Source organism: Aythya fuligula, chromosome 19 (assembly GCF_009819795.1).
Source record: "Aythya fuligula isolate bAytFul2 chromosome 19, bAytFul2.pri, whole genome shotgun sequence".
Classification (NCBI taxonomy): Eukaryota; Metazoa; Chordata; class Aves; order Anseriformes; family Anatidae; genus Aythya; species Aythya fuligula.
Genome location: NC_045577.1, coordinates 4226836 through 4245085, shown reverse-complemented (window position 1 = coordinate 4245085; position 18250 = coordinate 4226836). Strand labels below are relative to the sequence as shown.

General features: G+C 56.3%; 1 protein-coding gene across 3 annotated transcripts in view; it reads right to left on the bottom strand.

Moving 5' to 3' along the window:
• Positions 1–8566, bottom strand: part of FUBP3 (far upstream element binding protein 3) — a 38626-nt gene extending 30060 nt beyond the window's left edge. For all 3 annotated transcript variants that reach the window (XM_032200314.1, XM_032200316.1, XM_032200315.1), the window contains exons 1-2: positions 8458–8566; positions 2157–2262 (exon numbers count right to left, since the gene is read on the bottom strand). In XM_032200314.1, coding sequence (XP_032056205.1) covers positions 2157–2262; positions 8458–8544 — 193 coding nt within the window. In that variant the 5' untranslated portion in view covers positions 8545–8566. The remainder of the gene's footprint in view (positions 1–2156; positions 2263–8457) is intronic.
• Between the last annotated feature and the right edge of the window lie 9684 nt (positions 8567–18250).

Here is an 18250-nt window from a genome sequence, read left to right as displayed (position 1 = left end):
TCAGCTCTCCCCTAAGATCTCACGGATCAGATTTCGGGGCAGGCAGTGGGAAAAGTTACACAGCTTACAGATGCACGCGAAGGACCCAAGGGCAAACACACACCTTGGAGCTACTTTGAACCGCGTTACAAACAGGGCCCAGTGCTGAACTACAGGGTGAGCGGGCACTTGTAGGTCCTTGCATCCCCTGAACCCCAAATCTGACACTCGAGAGCCCAGCCCCTCTGGATGGGGCTCCAAGAGCACCACCTGCTACGTGGGATCGCCTATCCCAGCACAAGAAACCAGCTGGAAGGTGCATTTATGGCCCAAACTGCAACTGTATTGACATGGTTTGTGTCAACACAAACAGGGTTCAGCAAGTAAGAGTGCTCACGCGTGGAAGTACAAAGTCCAACCCGCCCGCCACTGGGCATTGCAGCTACTTCATTTATTAAAAAATTCTCCAAGACACCTCGCTAAGAGGTCAGGTTTCTCAAGCTCAGTCTGCTGACACAATGAAACAACAGGGAGGGCTAATGCTTTGGGTAACTAGTTCCTAGAAGACAACTTGGATTCTTCTTTTTCAGGTACAGCCACTCGGCTAAGCCACCCAGACAGCCCAGTGTGGTGCAGCCTTCTCCAAATTGATGCTAAAATCAAATATTATTGAAGGCAGTGACAAAATAGGCCCTATTCACGCCTCCTGCTGCAACAGTGTTTCTGGAATGGAAGGAGCACCTTAAGAGGACATCATTTGAAGTGATGTCCACAATCAGTTGAGTACTGCTCTAAGGGAGCTGGAAAGGAAGAAGAGGCCAGGACATGTTTGCAAGCCATTTCTTTGCAGTCGCTCTAGCCTAGCAATTCAAACCACACTAAACACATCTGCCTGATCACAAAAAAAAGCAGCGAGTTTCACGGTTCATCGCCTGACAGCCAAGCACCTTCCCACACCGAAACCAGCACGAAACAACAACACAAGGCCTCCGGCTTCTCGCAAACACGGCGATGCTCCAGCTCGAGAGACGAGGGGCAGGGGCTCACACAAACCAACCCACTCCTTCCTACGACACCAAACCGAGCAAGCAGCAGCCTCCTGCTCAAACAGAGCCGACGCCAGAGAACAAAGTGGGTCGTGGCATAGGTTCAGACAGCAGTGATGCCAGCCAGCCAGAGGCTCCACATGAAAGGAAGGTCTGCCCGTGCTCCAGCACGCTTTTCGGCACGAGCAGCAGACGTGCAGTGTTTTCAGCCTCTGCCTCGTGCAGCTTTGGTGTCAGACAGAAAACAAAAAAAAAAACAACCAACTTTCAAAATGAAGTGCTGGGAAAAAGCTTTACGCTTCTCCTAAATGTCTCTGCAGGAAGGAATCAACCTGCAGAACTGGCTGGATGAGTAAAAACACTAGACAAGGACGACACAGACACATTTTGGGGGGATAACCAGCCACAGGAAAAGGTGAATTCTATACGTACAGCAGCACAGATACAAACACTTTCCTTGTAACAGCACACATTAGATTTGTAAAGAAAAAAAAAAAAGTTCTTGTTCCCAACATCAAGAAACTACTTATTTTAGAAGTGTAACAATTCATACAACTCAATACATTTGCCAGATTTACCCAGTAAATTATTCTTTAGTTATAACCAATGTTAATGCTTCAGAGATTTACGAATTCTCAAAGAATAACCACGAGAAAAGTCACACCTCCTATAGGAAGTTTCCTTCCAGCCCAAATCCACTTACACCCGTACCATTTCTCCTTAAAATTCACATAACAAGGCAAAACAATCAGAGCTCAACAGCCATTCATCTGCTGTGCTATGCCCACTGCTACCCATGGGATGAAACGGATATAACACTGCCCCTAGGCACTGCCAGCTCTCAGAAAACAAGGCTTGCCAGGGAAGGCCAGCTTGCTTGCACACACCTGGTACTGTGCACGCGGGTTCCAAGCAGCCCCCTCCCCTCCTCAGACCACCACGGAACAAGACTTAAACTGCAGAGTTAGATGGCTAAACCCCAAATTCACGAGCTAAGAAAAGAACGGCCTCAAATCAGGAATACCAATGCCCAGGAGCCCCGTGCTACGCAAGACCAAACAGCACGGGGAGTCGTGAGTAACATTTCTGAGCACAAGCAGCATTGATTTTTTCTCAGCAGAGCCTGCTTACCTCCATCATCCAGGGGCCGCTTCTGCACTCCATAACCATAGACCGAAGGGTCCACGAGTGTTGTAGAATTATTCAAGTGAGGAATATCTCCGATTTTAGCAGCAATCTGTAAAAAAAAACAGAGGAGAAAAATACAGTTAGTGCATCTGCAGTTTCAGCCACCAGAGCTACCCGTTCTTTCTCCCAACAAAGCCTTCACCCCAGAGCAATCTTCTCCCAGCTCTTTTCTGTATAGGTGGCTTTATAAAAAGCCCTAAGCAAGCAGCACTTTATTTGTACAGTAACCAGCCTTCCTCTTGCTTTGGCTATTTGTTTAATTAAGATCACGTTCGCCCGGCTCCTCTTCCTGGTCACGAGTACGTATTTACTGCCTGCGATATTATATTCAGATTTGTTTGTTCGTTCAGCTGAGGAGCTGAATCCAGCAAAGAGCTGAGCGAGCTCCCCGGCTCCGTCCCGGGGAAGCCACCGCCGTGTAGGAGGACACAGGCTCCTGCTGTATCTGCGCACATCCAGAGCCCCAGAAACGCAGACGTGGGCATCAGTGGGGGTGAGGGGAGGGGAAGGCGAGGAATGTGAAGATACACAGCACAAGGACGGGGCTGGGAACTCCTCGCTGAGGGCCTGGCTCAGCCTGAGCTCACTGCACGAAGAATAAGCCACTGGGCAAGCCGTTAGCACAGAATTAGCTGCAGTTTCCTGCAGCAGTCAATGCTTGAGTGGCTGTGTCTGCCTGTGCCTCTGCTCCTAGCCCTCAGAGGAGCACCAGCCATTCCCAGGGGAGCTGGGACACCAGGAGGACACAGAGGAAAGAAGAGATGCTCCGGCATCGCAGTGAGGGCACTAGGGTGAGCAAATAAAACAGGTGAGAGGCTCGCACTCAGTAAGAGTGAAAGCTGAGCTTGTCTCTGACACGTGGGACACACCAAGATCAAGCTGTCACCTACTCCCCCAGCCAGGTCTAGAAGCCGTACAGGTGCAGGACTTTGGGGCTGCTCTGAGCTTCTGCAGCCTTCGAGGCACCCTGGCACACGTAAAGGGCTTTGCTAGAGCAAGCAAGCGCAGAACAAACGAGCTGCAGGAAAAAAATATACATATTCTGTGTATTCTACTGCTTTTGCTGCCTTTCCCAGCAAAAAAGAAAATCACCAGATATAATGTGTGCCTGGAGTCTGATCACACTCTATTACAGCTGAGATTTCACCGGAGAAGCAGCAGAAGGAATAGATGGAAAAAGAGCATTTTACACAGATGTGCTTTAAACGAAGGCAAGGGCAAACGAGAAATGTAACTAAAGGTGGCTCTAAAATTTAAGTTTTATTGCAACAGAAAGACATCCGCAGTAACTCTGGTTGTTGACACCATCAACTGCTGCAGAGGAATAAACAACTGCCCAGGATGCAGAACCACAGGGTAGGGAAAAAACGCTGTTTGAAATAACCTCGGAAGATTGAGGGCACTGCTTTTAGAAAGAGAATAGAAAACATTCCCTTCAATGCCTCGCATGAAAAGGGCTCCGGGCTCCAAGTTTTGACCATTTTCTCATTCTGACCATTCCTTCCTCTCCTCTTTTAGAAAGGCAGCAACTTCGTTGGATCAGAAGTGCCAGCAGCCCGAGGATAAAATCCTGCCACTTTTACCCACAGGATTTTGACTGGTTTTTGGACGAACAACTGAAAACACAACACCAGACCATGAAACCCCCAGTTGGACTGACCTAGCCCCCAAAAAGGACGAACTGTTCGGTCATAACCTCATTTTAGAGTGGCAGCCCCTTACCCACAGGCTTCCCCATCATGTTTGGGATGCAGAGGATTTTAGTGAAGGTACGAAGAGCACAGGTGTCTCCTGACTACTTCAGTGCTGAAAAAGACTTAAAAACGCATTTTGTAGCCGTCTGTTGACAGCTTTAACACCACAACATCCAATCCAAACACACGCCAAGAGGAATTGTGGTCGGCTGTAACACACCCGGGCTTATTTTGGAACATTTGATTGTAGAGTGCCCTTTGTGAGATCTTTCTGCTAGTGGTTATTTACTCAAAAAAAAAAAAAAAATTATAAGATGTGGAAGTGGCGAGCCGAGAGTTTGGAACTGAAATCACTCACCGCACGCACATGGGGTAGGAAAAATCTTTGTGGATAGCAGGAATTGGCCTAGAGAAGGAAGCTGGCATTATGAAGGTGTGAGCAAACATCACCAGCCCCACGGAAGGCTTTTGGCTCCGAGCTTTATAAATCCCTGCTCGTGCTTAGCGCACAATTATCTCTCCAGCACAGAAGCCTCAAAGTTAGAGGACAGAACAAGAGAGGCGATGCAATTTTCACACTATCAGCTTTTGGGATGTTTTTTTTTTTCTTCCTTTATTGAAACTTGCACCCTTATCTCCAAAGCCTCCCAGCTGCCACGGGATTACACGCAGACGACGCGCCGCCTCCCTCCAGCAGGAAAAACACCCCGCAAAACCAAGAGTTAAGCTTCCACAGCAGACAAAGCCGTTAAAATCTATATTTTTTAAACTTCTTAGGTCTGACCTACAATGGGAACCTCCGTTTCCACTACAGGTTCAGCGGGGAGATAAGCACAGAAGTTAGAACAGAGCAAAAGTAAGCAGACCTAGCCCTTATCTGAGCAGATGACCTTGAGTGCCGTACTGCTAGCCACAGCTTTTGTCCCTCTGCATGTCAGGCTTTTTTTTTTTTTTTTTTTTTTTTTTTTAACCCAGCGCATCCATTTCACTGAGCTCTGAAATACGCTGGAAAAAGCATCTCTACCCCAGACCCGTTTCTGCACCGAATCCCCTCACATTAAAGCTCTCCAACGAGCATTTTAAAGGACACGGCATAAAGCTCGACTACAAATCTGCAATTGTAAAGCCAAGAATAACTAAATAAACAAGATTTGCCTGAGGCATACATGTTTTCCTAATACCTTACATTTCTGTCCTCCTATACCTTCACCACCCTTTAGAAGTGGTGCAATACCCAAACACTTTTAGATATGGAACTTGTCAGCTAGGCACAACGGGACTCAAGCACCAGTGTCTGCAGAAGTCAGCTCTCAAAAGGGCCTCGCTTCTGGGAAAGACCTCTCCCTGCTGTCCTGCAAAAGAACAGCAAGCAGGAAAAACACCAATTTGAGATATTAGCAGGATAGAAAACAACAAGGCGCTGGCATCGGACCCGTCAGTGCCTCTGCCACCCTTCCCATGCAGACAGAACGCTCACTTGCATGGTAGCAGTTCCCCCAAAGCTCTGGAGGAAGCAGCAAAACCACCCCCAGCCATTGAAGGTGCATCCCACAGGTGGTTTTCCTAATTGCAAAGATCTAAAGCTTCGAGGATGACCTGAAAAAGTACTTTTCTCTCTGCCCTTTTGGAGTAAGTCTCAAGGTCTTTCTCTCCCTGTGGAAATCAGAAGTTGGAGCCTGCCACCAGGAAGGCCTTTTAAACACACGGCCCGTTGGCTCTCAGAAGCCTGAGGACGTTCGCTCCCTTTCGAGGTACCCAAGCCACCTCGCTACGTACTGGCTGCCAAGCTGCAGACTCTCCTCTTCACATCATTCTTGGAAATTCGGGTGCAGAGAACGTATGGGAGGTTACAGGAATGCCACAGGTAGGAAAAGGGAATCACCAGGTGCTGGAAGGGCACACACTGTACAGGGAACGAGCCTGCCACGAGGGAGAGGCGAAGGTAAGAGCCAAGCTCTGCCACTGAGAACAAGGCCCGAGGACAGTCCAAGAGAAATCCATTTTTATCCGGAGTCCTGGCAGCTCTGCTTATTGTTTTTTACTCAGAAGGAGAGCAGACATCCTTTCTCCTGCCCCCAAATGCCACCGAGGCAGCCTGTGCCTCTGCGTGCAGATCGCTCACACCTACAACCCAAACATCATCCGCTCACCAGAGCCGTGCTGCAGAAGCTGCAGCAGAGCCCGGCTCAGACCTTCAGCATTCACCTGGAGAAGCCCTTTTCGATACGCCTCATATATTGAGGAGTACACACACACACCCCCCATGAAAAAAAACCTCCAACCAAGTCCTTCGAAAGCAACGTGAGTCATTTCCTCCGGCGGTGCTACAGATTTCTTACTCTCTTGTTAGCTCAGGTCCCGGTGTGCTTGAGAGCAGTCACCGTGATTGATCAGGGAAGTCTTCCTTGCCTTGAATTATTTAGCTATTAATAACTAAGCAGAGGAAACCACAGCTCAAGGTTTGGGTAATGGCTCTCACGAGAGCTGAATTGAGCCAGTTTCATTACCAGCCTTCAGTGCAAAATTAAACTTTGGGAGAGTTCAAATGTCAAGGCAGGGATGCCAGGCCAACACAGGAAGCAAGAACTGAGACTGCCGTGTTTTTTCTCCTGCCCTCTCCCTGCTTAAAGCAGAAACAATATTCAGAGAAGGCTACAGCACAGGCCAGGCGTAAAAGCTGACCTCTGTGTAGCAAATCAGGATGGGTCAGGCACGCTACAGCATTAAGTGTGGTCAGTGAAAGCTCTGCCACCACCTCCAGAGAAAGGCTGGGTGTACCTGCCTCTACACCCCGCCTGATTCTCAGCCAGGGCAGCCAGGTGAACCTCTCACCACCGAGCACTCGCCAACAGTTCTTCTCATCCCCCAAATACTAACAAAAAACAAACATTCAAGAGGCAGCAGACAACTCACTGCAGAAAAACGTAGGCACTGGGCTCCCAGAACGAGTGCAGAGAGCACATTTCTCACCACACTTGTCTCTAGCGTGGAAGATGGGCTGCTATGCCCACAACTGGCAGCTCTGGACATTTTGACAGATTTCAGCTCAGACCGATGTCACACGCTCAGGGAAACCCAATGTATTCTTTCAAATATAAAGAATTTTGGAATAGCAAAATCGGAGTAAACGAGCAGGGCTAAGTTACAGAATTCTTTGATATTCCACCTCCTTCGTGCATCAACGTGAGGCTCCCCAGCCCACCCTACAAACACAACAGGTATTGCCACCGATTTTTGGATAGCCCTGAGTTAGTTGAGCAGAGGCGTCCCACTCAACCTGGTACCCATCAGACAAATGCTGCGTGGTGTGATGCTTCCAACACACTCACGGAAAGCTTTCAACACATCACAACTGACCAGCGAGGAACTGATGATCTCCTCGCACATCGGTCATCGCCAGATTATTCAACGGAAAGCCCGAAGTAATATCATCAGATACCCTGGGATGTTTTTGTGAGGGGAGGCCTTCGGTTACAGGAGACCAGGTCAAGGCAAACACAGCTGCAACCCCTCTCGATTGAACTGCACCGAGCAGATAACCCCGGGCAGACAGCGCAGCTCTCAGACATCGCACGCTGTCAAGGCCACGGGGCTTTGTGAGCCACCGAGGAGCGACACCTGGCCTCACCTGGGGGGCTGCTAGCACGCAGCTCGCCTCCTGCGGTACTTCTAAGGCAGAAACAAGCAGATGAAGGGCAAATTGGCTCGTGAGCTCTTCTGGGAAGGTGCAGGGTGCTCCTCTAGAGCAGCCAGCGCCTCTGTACGTTTGCTGCAGATGGTGCAGAACAGGCTTTGCTGCCACACTGATTCACCAGCGAGCCGCGAGCGACGGTACGCCGCTCAGATCCCTTCAGGAGCTCCTAGGGTCCGCCTTAGCTCCTTCAAAGTCTCTCAGCTCAATGAGAAAAGCGAGCCTGAGAAACAGAAGGCGAGTCTCCCTACCTGGCCTGTAACACTGGAAGGAATAAAGCCGGTCTGCTGGTACTGCTGGCAGCACGGAGCCGTGTCCCACCTTGCTCCCACCTTGGAAACACGAGCAGCAGGGACAGCAGCAGCCGCTCGCTTCTGAAGCCTCTTTCCCCAGAGCACAGCGCAGGCGGGACGCCAGACCTGGGGTGTGAGGCTGGGACACCCCAAGCCCTGCAGAAGGCTGCCGGTTAAATCCCATCTCACCTCTCACACTGCGAGCTGCCATCTCACCCCTGTGACTGCTTGGGACACCCCTCACCTCTCCCTCCACGTAGAGAGGAACCAGACGCTGCAGCGGGCCTTGGGGGCTAACCCAAAGCCCCCTTATGACCAAAAACCCTCGGGAGGGCCCCTTGATGCAGCCGGGGGGGGGCAGCGGCGGGGCTGGGACACGAGGAGGGGAGGACCCGGTGCCACGGTGAGGGGCCTGGTGTCACCCAGAGGGGACCCGGTGTCACGGTGAGGGGCCTGCTGTCACGATAGAGGGCTCGGTGTCACGATAAGAGGCCTGGTACCACCCCCGGGTACCCCGGAGCGGGCCCTGCCCCGACCCCGGGGCCGCCCCCAAGCCCGTCGGTTACCTGCCGGACCCGGTGCAGGGCATCGGCGAACCCCTCGGCCTTGATCCCCACGGGGGCCGGGCTCTGCCCCTGCGCCAGCTCCGCCATGGCCCGAGCCCCGCTGCCGCCTCCTTCCTCCTCTCCTCCTCCTCCTCCTCCTCCACCGCCGCCGCCGCCGCGCCGTCCCGCCCGGGGACCCGCACCCGGAAAGGGAAAGAGCCCCCCGCTTCCGGCGGAAGTGGGGCGGGAACCGGGGCGGGAGAGGGGCGGGGAAGCGGGGATGGGGATGGGATGGGGGGGGGGGAGCGGGAACGGGACCGGGAACGGGGCCGGTGCTGGTCCTGGTCCTGGTCCTGGTCTCGGTCCCGGTCCCGGTTGTAGGCACCGCGTGCCGAGGAGCGGGGCCGTGTCCCCGTGTGTGTAGCGGGACGGGGGTGGCGCAAGGAGCAGCCTGCGGGCCCCTCGGGGACACCGAGCCACAGAGCCCGCACTGAGACCCCACAGTGTAACAGAGACACCACAAACACACAGAGACCCCAAAGAGCACCCACAGAGCCCCAACAGTCCCACAGAGCCACCAGAAACCCACAGAGACCCCCAAAGAGCCCCCACAGGGCCACCCACCTACCCACAGAGACCCCACAGATGCCCCACAAAGCCCTGACAGTCCCACAGAGACCCCACAGAGACCCAACAGAGACCCAACAGTGCAACAGAGCTACCACAAACCCACAGAGACCCCCAGAGAGCCCCTACAGAGCCACCCACCCACCCACAGAGACCCCACTGAGCCCCAACAGTGCAACAGAGACACCACAAACACACAGAGACCCCAACGAGACCCCACAGAGCCCCAACAGTCCCACAGAGACCCCACAGAGCCCCCACAGAGCCACCCATGGCATGGGCTGGGCTGGGGGCAGCTCACGGATCACCCACCAGCCCCCCCCCAGGGCACAATGCCTCCCCCCATGCCATCTGCCCAGAGCCCCGTCCTTGGGTGCTTCTAGAAATGGGGCACCCACAGCCACCCTGGCATCCCACAGCCACCCACACCACACAATTCCTTCCTTGTGCCACCTAAACCAGCCCTTGGGTTGTTTAAAGCCATCCCCCTTGTCCTGTCGCTGACCAGGAGACCCTCCCCAGCTTTCCTGCAGCCCCCTCTAGGCACTGCAAGGCCACCACGAGGTCCCCCCGGCGCCTTCTCCAGGCTGAACGCCCCCAGCCCCCTCAGCTGTCTCCTCACGAGAGGTGCCCCAAGCCCTCAGCATCCCCATGGCCTCTGCACCCACTCCAACATCTCCACTGCTGCAGGCCGTGAGCTGAGCACAGTGCTCCAGGTACATCCAACTCATCCCAGGGCTGGTTTCCCAAAGCTGCCAGGCCAGAGCATTACATTCAAGACTCAAGCTGTGACCCAAATGATGCAAGTGCCGTGTTTCTCCTCCCCGGCTGCCCGCACCAGTAGGGAGAAATCACTGGGGCTGACGAAACCACCTGGTGCCCCTCCAAGGTGGTTCTCACCCGAGTACCAACATTTTCTCTTCTCGGATCACTGCAGTTCTTATTCTTATGCAAAATGAGTGTTTCTTTTGGGAACAGGAGCAGGACTTGATGGGGTTGGATTTAAATCAACCAGATGTGTGCGTCTGCATCACCTCAGCATCACCAACACCTTCCAGCCACGATGAAAGCAATTTCTCCAGCCACTCCAGAGAGCACCCAGGGCTTTGCTTCTCCCTTTCTTTCACGCGGGCAGATACTTCCCCTCTTTGCAGGCTGTGCAGGCAGAAGGCTGTGCCAGGAGGCACACATTTGAAGGCTGGGTGTGCTGGGTGAGCTTCAGGCCAGGCTGGGCACAGCCGGAGGAGCTCATCCACAGGCTGGGGACAAGTCACCGTCCCCAATGCTTGGCCTGGGAGCAGAGTTGGGCAGCGTGGGGCAAGCAGAGAGGCCAAGGCCAGGTAGAAGATGCAAAGTGGTTTTCCCAGGGAGCAGAGCATCAGCTCCAAGGAGCATCTGAGACACAAGCCCAGCTCCCCGCAGCTTTGGGCACCATTCGGGGCCGGTTTCCAGCCCACCACTGTCCCACTTGGACCAGGCACTGGTCTGCTCCTGTGGGCCTCTCTGTGTCACGGGGGGCTGCTTCATAGGAAAACTACTCCAAAGCTGGCTGCCCTGCTCAGGATTGGCTCTGGGAGCCAGGTTTTGGCAATACCAGCACCCAGCAAGGGGAGTGGGTGCCTCGGGGGCTGCCTCGGCTCACCCCAGCTGTGAGGGTGCCAGGAGGGTGCAGCTGAGCCCCCCTGCAGCAGATGGGGCCACAGAAGGAAGTAAGATGGAGCCAGGCGAGGCGGTAAGAAGACATCAGACAGCCATTGAAAAGGAGGAAATTACAGGCCTTAAACACTCCCAGAAACAAATTTTTGATGTAAATCTTCCTTTTGAGAAAAAAAAAAAAAAAAAAAAAAAGGAAAAAGAAAGGAGTGATTCTACGCCTCCATCATCCTTCTCCCCCCGCTGTCCCCACTCCGAAGACACACACACCTTCACACACGCACACACACTGAAATTAGTTGTGACAGCTGAAATTCTCTTCTCATCGGACGACGTTTGACAGGGTACTTAAAAAAGGAGAGGAGAAAAAAAAAAACACACACAAGAAGAAGAAAAGGGAAAGTGGTTTGGTGTCGCGTGTGGGAGGCGGAGGGGGGTGATGGGGTGGGGGATTTCAAGTGATACAAGGCGCATAATTCAGGCTTCTTGGATTGCAAAAGCTCCTCTTACCTAAAGGGCCTGCTGCCTTTATTTTTATCCAAATGGCTCAATTACTGCAAAGCCCCACAGAGAAAATTATGGATGTTTGCCTCTATTTTTCTCCCCTTGTCTCGACAACTGTAGATATTTTGTTTTCCTTCTTTCCATCTCTCTCTTTTTTTTTCTTTTTTTTTTTTTTTTTTTTCTTTTTGGTGCTGGTGGGTGCGGGGGTGGGAGGTGGCCAGGGACCGGGATGGGGGCTGGATGCAGGGGACATGGGATGAGGGATGGGGTGCTGAGCACGGTGGCCCTGCCACCGTCACCCAACTTGTTCCTCTCCCCATCTCCCACCTGTCACCTCGCACCTTTTGCTCCTCGTGTCCCCCTCATTCTCTCCCTCGCTCTTACCCCGTTTCCCACCCTGCTCCTTTCCTCCAGCCCTCTCCCCCTTCGATCTCCCCCCACCTCTCCCTTCTCTCCTTCCCCCGACACCCCCTCCCTGTGCCTCTCAAAGCCACCATAATAGCAGCTTGTTTGGCACTTCACTTGGTCTCAATGAGAAAATTCCCCCCTCTCCCTCTTTTTGCCTTCGTTATTTCCAAACCCTGCAATAGCTCCTTTGCTCAGGGCTGCGGGAAGTGCCCATTTTTCAACATTTTTCTTTGGCTTATGTTTGTCATCCTCTGAATTACCGCACCGGGGAGTCCAGTCAGCCCGACACCGGGCCCTGCTATTCACGCCTCTCCTGCTCCTTGAGATCATGTAGGGAGAAATTAGTTATTTATTTCGAGCACCACTGCAGCGCACTTCCCAGCAGAAGTGTTTGCTTGGATCCCCGCAGGAGCAGGAGGCTCCGCAGGGACCGATGGCTCTGGCCAGAACCGTGGCCAGGGCAGGGCAGGGGACGTGTCCCCCCGGCCAGGAGGGGATGGAGAGGGTCCCCCCCATGCTGAGCTCCTTCCCTGAGGCTCCTCCTGGAGCAGATGCTCCCTGTGGGAGCTTCCAGGCCCCCTTGTCCCACGAGGACATTTTATTATCGTGGTGTTGTTCCCCAGGGTGTGACGGGTCGCAGGAGCACATGCGGCTGGGGAAACTTTGCACACCAAGTGGGAATGACCACAGCAACCCACAGGACTCTGCTGGGTGCTGGAAGGCCGGGCAGGTTTGGTTGGTGGAGGAAAAACCTTGCTCCAGCACAGCCCGTGGTCGCTGGACCCGGTGCCCAGCTCAGCTCGCTGGGTGCAGACCGGCTCTGGGTGCGCAGGAAAGGATGCACCAAGGGCACTGCCTCGTGCCACCAGCACATTTTGCTAACCCACCGCAAGAAATCCACCAAAGCAAGGATTTTCCCTGCTGTGGCGAGGCCTGGAGGCAGCGAGTGCCAGCCCAGCATGTGTGTGGGTCTGCAGACAGCTGGGCTGCAAGGGTGGCACCGCCACCGGCCGCGGTGCCATCAGGACGAGGGCCTGGCCAAGCTGCAGCTTTAAAGACTGAGGAGAAGCAGCAGGAGGATGAAAACGCCAAATTGGCCCAGTAGGTAGACCTGCTATTTAAGTGCAGCGGAGAAGTGAGCGCGAGGAATTACAGGAGAGATGATAGCGCCCTGACAGCTGCCATTTCCCACCGCCAGCCTCCCCTAATGGAGTCCTAATGTAGTGGTGGGCTCCTCGCTGACAGCCCAGCCCCAGCCGGGGCTTGTCTTTGTGCTGGTGACAGATGGGACAGTCCGGCAACAAACCTGTAATCCTCTGATTTCTGCCGCCTCCGCTTAACCCCTTCTTCCCCCGCCACCCGCTCGCTGCCCAGGTGCGCGGCCGATGGGGCCCCCACCACCACCCCGCTGCAGGGCGCCGGGTCCCTGCGTCCCGGAGGACACAAACGAAGGATTTGGGGAGCGGGTGGCAGCCTGCGGGTCCCTCCCCATCGTTTGGTGGCTGCTGGCAGGTGGCAGGGCTCAGCTCGGGTACCAAAGCAAGGCAGAGCCGACTGTGATGTGGCTCCCCGTGGGGAAAGGAAAAAGGCAGAGCACATCCTGGCCAGGTTCCCCATCCTGGCTGGGTTCCCCGTCCTGGCCAGGTTCCCCGTGCTGCCGTGCCCGGGTGACATTTAAGCGTGCAGGTGAGCCGGGGCAGGTGTGCTCCGCAGCTCTGCGCCCCCCCGGGGGGCTCCGGGCTGCCTGCCCAAAACGGTGGCCTGGGGCTGTGCCACCAGCCGCAGGGGATGCCGAGGGGGTGGCAGCAGGAAACGCTGCCAAAGTTTCCTGGCAAGAAAAGAAATGCTAGTCCCTGAGCTTGTCTTGCAGCTCCGAGGGAAAAGCAGGCTTGCTGCAGGATGCTGTGACGCAGAGGACAGGGGCAGAGGCACGCTCTCCCCCCCGGGGATACAAGGGACAGATTAAACACCTGGCGATCCTCTCTCCCCCCATCCCACCACCAGGATGGGCCCAAAAGGATCCCTGGGGAGAGATTTTTGGATGCTTCATTAGGCAAAGGGTCAAGCCCCTCCACCTCCATCCCGGCACTGAGCATCTCTCTAACATCCAGCTCCGTCACCCCAGGATCTCACGCACCGGGCAGGAACTCCACAGCCCTGCAAGGTCCCAGCTCTCCCCTCACCTCTTCACCGATCCCCCTGCAGCATCCCTGCCCTATTTGCTGCTGGGGGAAGGAGCTGGGACAAGGCAGAGCTCTGCTTGCCCATCCTGCTGGCACACGCAGGGGGACTCCAAGCTGAGCCCTGCTCCGCTGCGCTCCCATCCCTTGGGCAGCCCCCTGGGACCTGGCCACGGACACAGCAGATAGAAAACCCCCATCCCAAACCCCTTCCCCTATGGGAGAGGAGCTGAGCCTACGGGGCTGATCCCGGGGATGCTGGGGGCTTCGGACACCCCCTGCCCTGCAGGGAGCCCGGTGCTCCGGCAGCATCCGAGCCTCCCCGGCAGGAGAGCGAGCTGCAGCGCACGCAGGTACTCGGCACAATTAGCCAACAAGTGGCTGTTTTGTGAGGGATTGTTGCTGATGTGTTTTAAGTGGCTTTCTGAGTGGAAAATGTTAGGCGCTGGAGAGGCCGGCAGACAAAGGGGGGGATGCATTAGGTTTTATTGGTCTGGTTTGCACACATCTGACATCACTCTATTAAGCAAGTTCTGCCCGGCTTTGGGGAAAATGAAAAATAAAACAAGGAAAAAAAAAAAAAAAAAAAAAACGGGGGGGGGGGGGAGGGGGACGAGGGCGCGGGGAGCGCGAGCGATTCAAACAGGCAAGCGGGGGCTTAATAGCAGGAGACACTGGAGCAAACTGTGTCAACCAGATGGGACCCGGGTGCTGCGGGAGGAGAGGGGAATTAGCCAACCCGCGCTTTGTTCCAGCAGAAAGCGCGGCCCTCTCCCCCCCAGGAGCTGCCTACGTGTGATATAATACAGCCCCTTTCAGCCGCTAAGCTGGCCAAGGACAAAAGTCACCGATAAATAGCGAGAGGGAGAGGCTGAAAGCAAAAGGCAGAGCTGCCCACAGCCCCGCTCTCTCCTCGGGCCGCCCGGCGCGTGCGCGGCCCGCGGGCAGCCCCGGGGACTTGTGCCAAGGATGGAGGTGACAGCGGGGGACGAGGCTGGGCAGGGACACCGGGCATTTAGTGGGGCCACTGTGGCCGTCCCCGTTTTCTCTGCCTCGGTTCCCAGCTGGGGATGTGAGAGCGGGGACCTCGTCCCAGAACTGGTGGCCCTGCCCAAGGCCACCGCCTGGGGACACCGAGCCAATGTGTGCGTCCTGTCCGAGCACCAAACCCCTGGCCCCAATAAAATGGTTGAAACACCAAATTTCTCACCCAGCCCCAGCTTTCCCTGCAGCCTCGTGCTTGGAACCACGGCCCCATCACCACATTTCTCCCTGCTCCACGGCACGAGGAGCCTTTTCCCCTCCCGTCCCCCTTCTGGCACCAGGACACGTCTCACTGGGAACCACAGACTGGAGTAAGGAGACCCCAAAAATCCCCGTCTGAGCTGAAAGCTGTGGCCAGAGGGGGGTGGGGGGCAAGCACTAAACCAGCCACAGCATCATGCAAACAAGCAGGGGCCCAGCCCCTGCACCCGGAGGGGGCTGACAGAAATATCGATCTCAAAAGGACCCCGGGCGAGGCGCTGGGTGCGAGGGGGGGGTCAGGGAGCAGCGGCTCAGCTGGCGGCCCCTACGGGTGGTGTGGGGGGACCAGGGTGGGCAAGGGGAGTGCTGGGGGCCTGGGGATGCCCCACGCGATGCCGAGGGGCTGAGGCCAAAGTGCTTTCGCCAAGGGGAGGTAAAACAAATCGATGAGGGGCCGCCGTGACACGCTGACCCTGGCGCTGAGCCGTGGCTTTAACGCCTGCCCGTAAATGTGAGCGGGGCTGGGGGGCATGGAGGCAGATGGCCGGGTAGGGGGGGTGCGAGGGGACACTTGCTGGTGGGATGAGGAAGGGGAGAGCGCTCCCAAATTGAGTGGAGACCCCCCGGGAGGGGAGGCTGGGGAGCCCAGATGCTGGCACGGGGACGGGTGCAAGGAGCAAGGTGCCCCCCGCAGCCGAGCATCGCTCCCCAGCTGGTCCCTGCTCCTGGGCACGTGCCCTGCTCCATTTGGGGGGGCTTCAGGGGGACACCCCAAGGTTTCTCCAAGCCCATTGCTGAGGGGAAACGTCCCCCAAAAAGAGCCGTGCGCAGGGCTGGGGCAGGTCTCGGTTTCCAGCCCTCACCTCCCCGCTCCCACCTGCTGAAGCGAGGGCAGGAAGGCACCAACGGCCGCGGATCCTATTACCGGCGGCCAACAAAACCTACAAAACCTACCTGTCCCTTCCCAGCCCCTCTCCCACCGCCCTTCCCCGGGGGAGGGGGGACACAGATCCGAGGGTCCCCCCCTGCCCGCCACGATCGAGTGACCAGATGGACACCGGCCTCGCGCGGCAGCTCCTCTGTGGGTCCCTTGTCTCCCCGCAGCCAGCTGAGCTTTGACGCCCTGTCCCCCCGGGGCAGCCTTTTGTCACGGGGGCGCAGAAGGGGCCCCCCGCGTCCCTCTGATCCCCGCCACCCCCCACCCCCGGCAGCATAAAGCTGGCTTTCAGGGACCCCCGCGCCGGCGTTGGGAAACTCCCGGGGAAGGAGCAAGGGCGCTTCTTGTTAAACGGGGAGACAAAGCCACCTTGTTAAGGGGTTTACAAAGGCGACCATCTCCCCCCCTCGCCTGGGAAGCCAGTGGCCGGCAGCTCCCAACCACACCAGGGGGATGCCTTTCCCTCGGATAGATATAAATACTTCAGAGCCGTGCTGGGCTGCGGCTTGGGGCACCTTTGGCACCCCCCCATAGCCATTTGGAGCTGAATCTCCGAAGGAAAATGGGGTCCAAATACCCATCCTGTGGCCCCGTTGGGTTTTCCCACAAACACGCTGCTGCTGCTGCTGGCTGTGCCGCAGGGGAGCAGCGTCCTCGGTGCCGCGAGGCTGCCGCCTGCCCCAAATTACAGGGCGGGCAGTAGCACAAGGGGATTTTCTCCCCTCCTTTAAGTAAGGTAGGACGAGGACCCCCCCCCCCCAGGTCACTTCGCAGATGGGGAGATGGAGCCCAGCAGGTGACAGGGACAGGGTCCCATCGGGACAGCCCAGCAGCCCCCGGCCCATCACCGCTGACCTCCCCGCTTCCCTCCGGCAAAACGCCGCCCCTTTAGCTCTCGGGGACCTGAGAATCACGTTTTCCACCTAAAAACACACGTTTTAAGCAAAATCCCAGCAGCCTCAGCACAGGCACGCTGTCCACCCCCAGAGTTTCCTCCGAACCCCTGTTTATTTTCTCTGCCTTCTGTAAGAAGAGCTCCTGCTCTGAACAAAGTCAGCGGGACCTTTGGCACAGCCTGCGTGGGACCTTCCCCTGCTCCTACAGCACGGGGAGCAGCGAGGGGCAGCTCAGCCCCCCCAGGACCCTCTCCCTTCGCAGTTTTGGGGGGGCTCAGCACGTCGCAGCCACGTCCAGCCCCCCCAGGCCCCGCTGCCCCAACCCGCACGTTGTTCGGGGTTGTTCTTAGCAACGCCTGCTCTAAAACCCACGTGCACGTTAAACCTTAAACCCGGTAATTACCTCTACCTCCGGAGAAAGGGGAAAATTGATTTTGCCATAGTGATGCAGCAGGCTGCAACAGCCGGCATTGGCTGGCCAGCTTTTAAAATCCAGGTCTGCACGGGTTCGGGCAAAGATTGCCCTGGAGAAAAGACCTGCCCCGGGCTGGCTCCAGCCTCTCCATCCCTGCCTTCCCCCTCCTGCATCCCCCCAGCCCCATGGGGCCCCGCTGGAGCGAGCTGCCCACGCACGCACCTGCCAGCAGTCCCCAGGGATGAGTAAATCCCCGTGGGGTGAGCCCTGTCAGGGTGCAAGAGCGTTGCCAAAAAAGCCAAATTATCACCAAGGAGCTCTCTCGCCCCTGCTTCTCCCTGCGGCACACGCTCGCCTCCCACCTCCGCTTGCAGGTGGCACTTAGAGGGGACCACATCCCTCCTGGCATCGTCCCCACAGCCTCCCCCCTGGGGAAGTGACATCCCTGGGCAGGGGGACCAGAGGAGATGGCACCTTGTGCGCCTTGAACAAGCAAACCTGGCCACCCGTGCCATGCTCCCGAGGGCGGTGCTGCCACCCTGGCTGCGGGTCCCTCTCCAAGGAGCCCTGGGCCACCTCTCGTGGGGCTCTGCCATGCTCAGGGCAGCTGCCCCTCGCCGTGACCAGCCATAAATTGGACTGCTGCGGCTTTAAAGAGCTGTGCCTGCTCCTCGGCTTGCTGCAGGGCTGGTGGCAGCCGGGAGAGCCGAGGACACCTGCGGAGATCCTGTACAGCTGGGGAAGATTAGCCTTTTCCACTAGACAAGACCCATTACCATGTTCCAATATACCATCACTTCCGCTAGGAGAGCCCGCAGATGAGATATCGATTGCGGTGACCCCAGACAAGCCCTTCCCTGGAGCCCGGCAGGGTTGTGGAGCAGCCCCACGGCACGGCACCCATGCAGGAGGGAAGGAGCAGAGGGCAAAGATGGGGTGTCCAGAATAT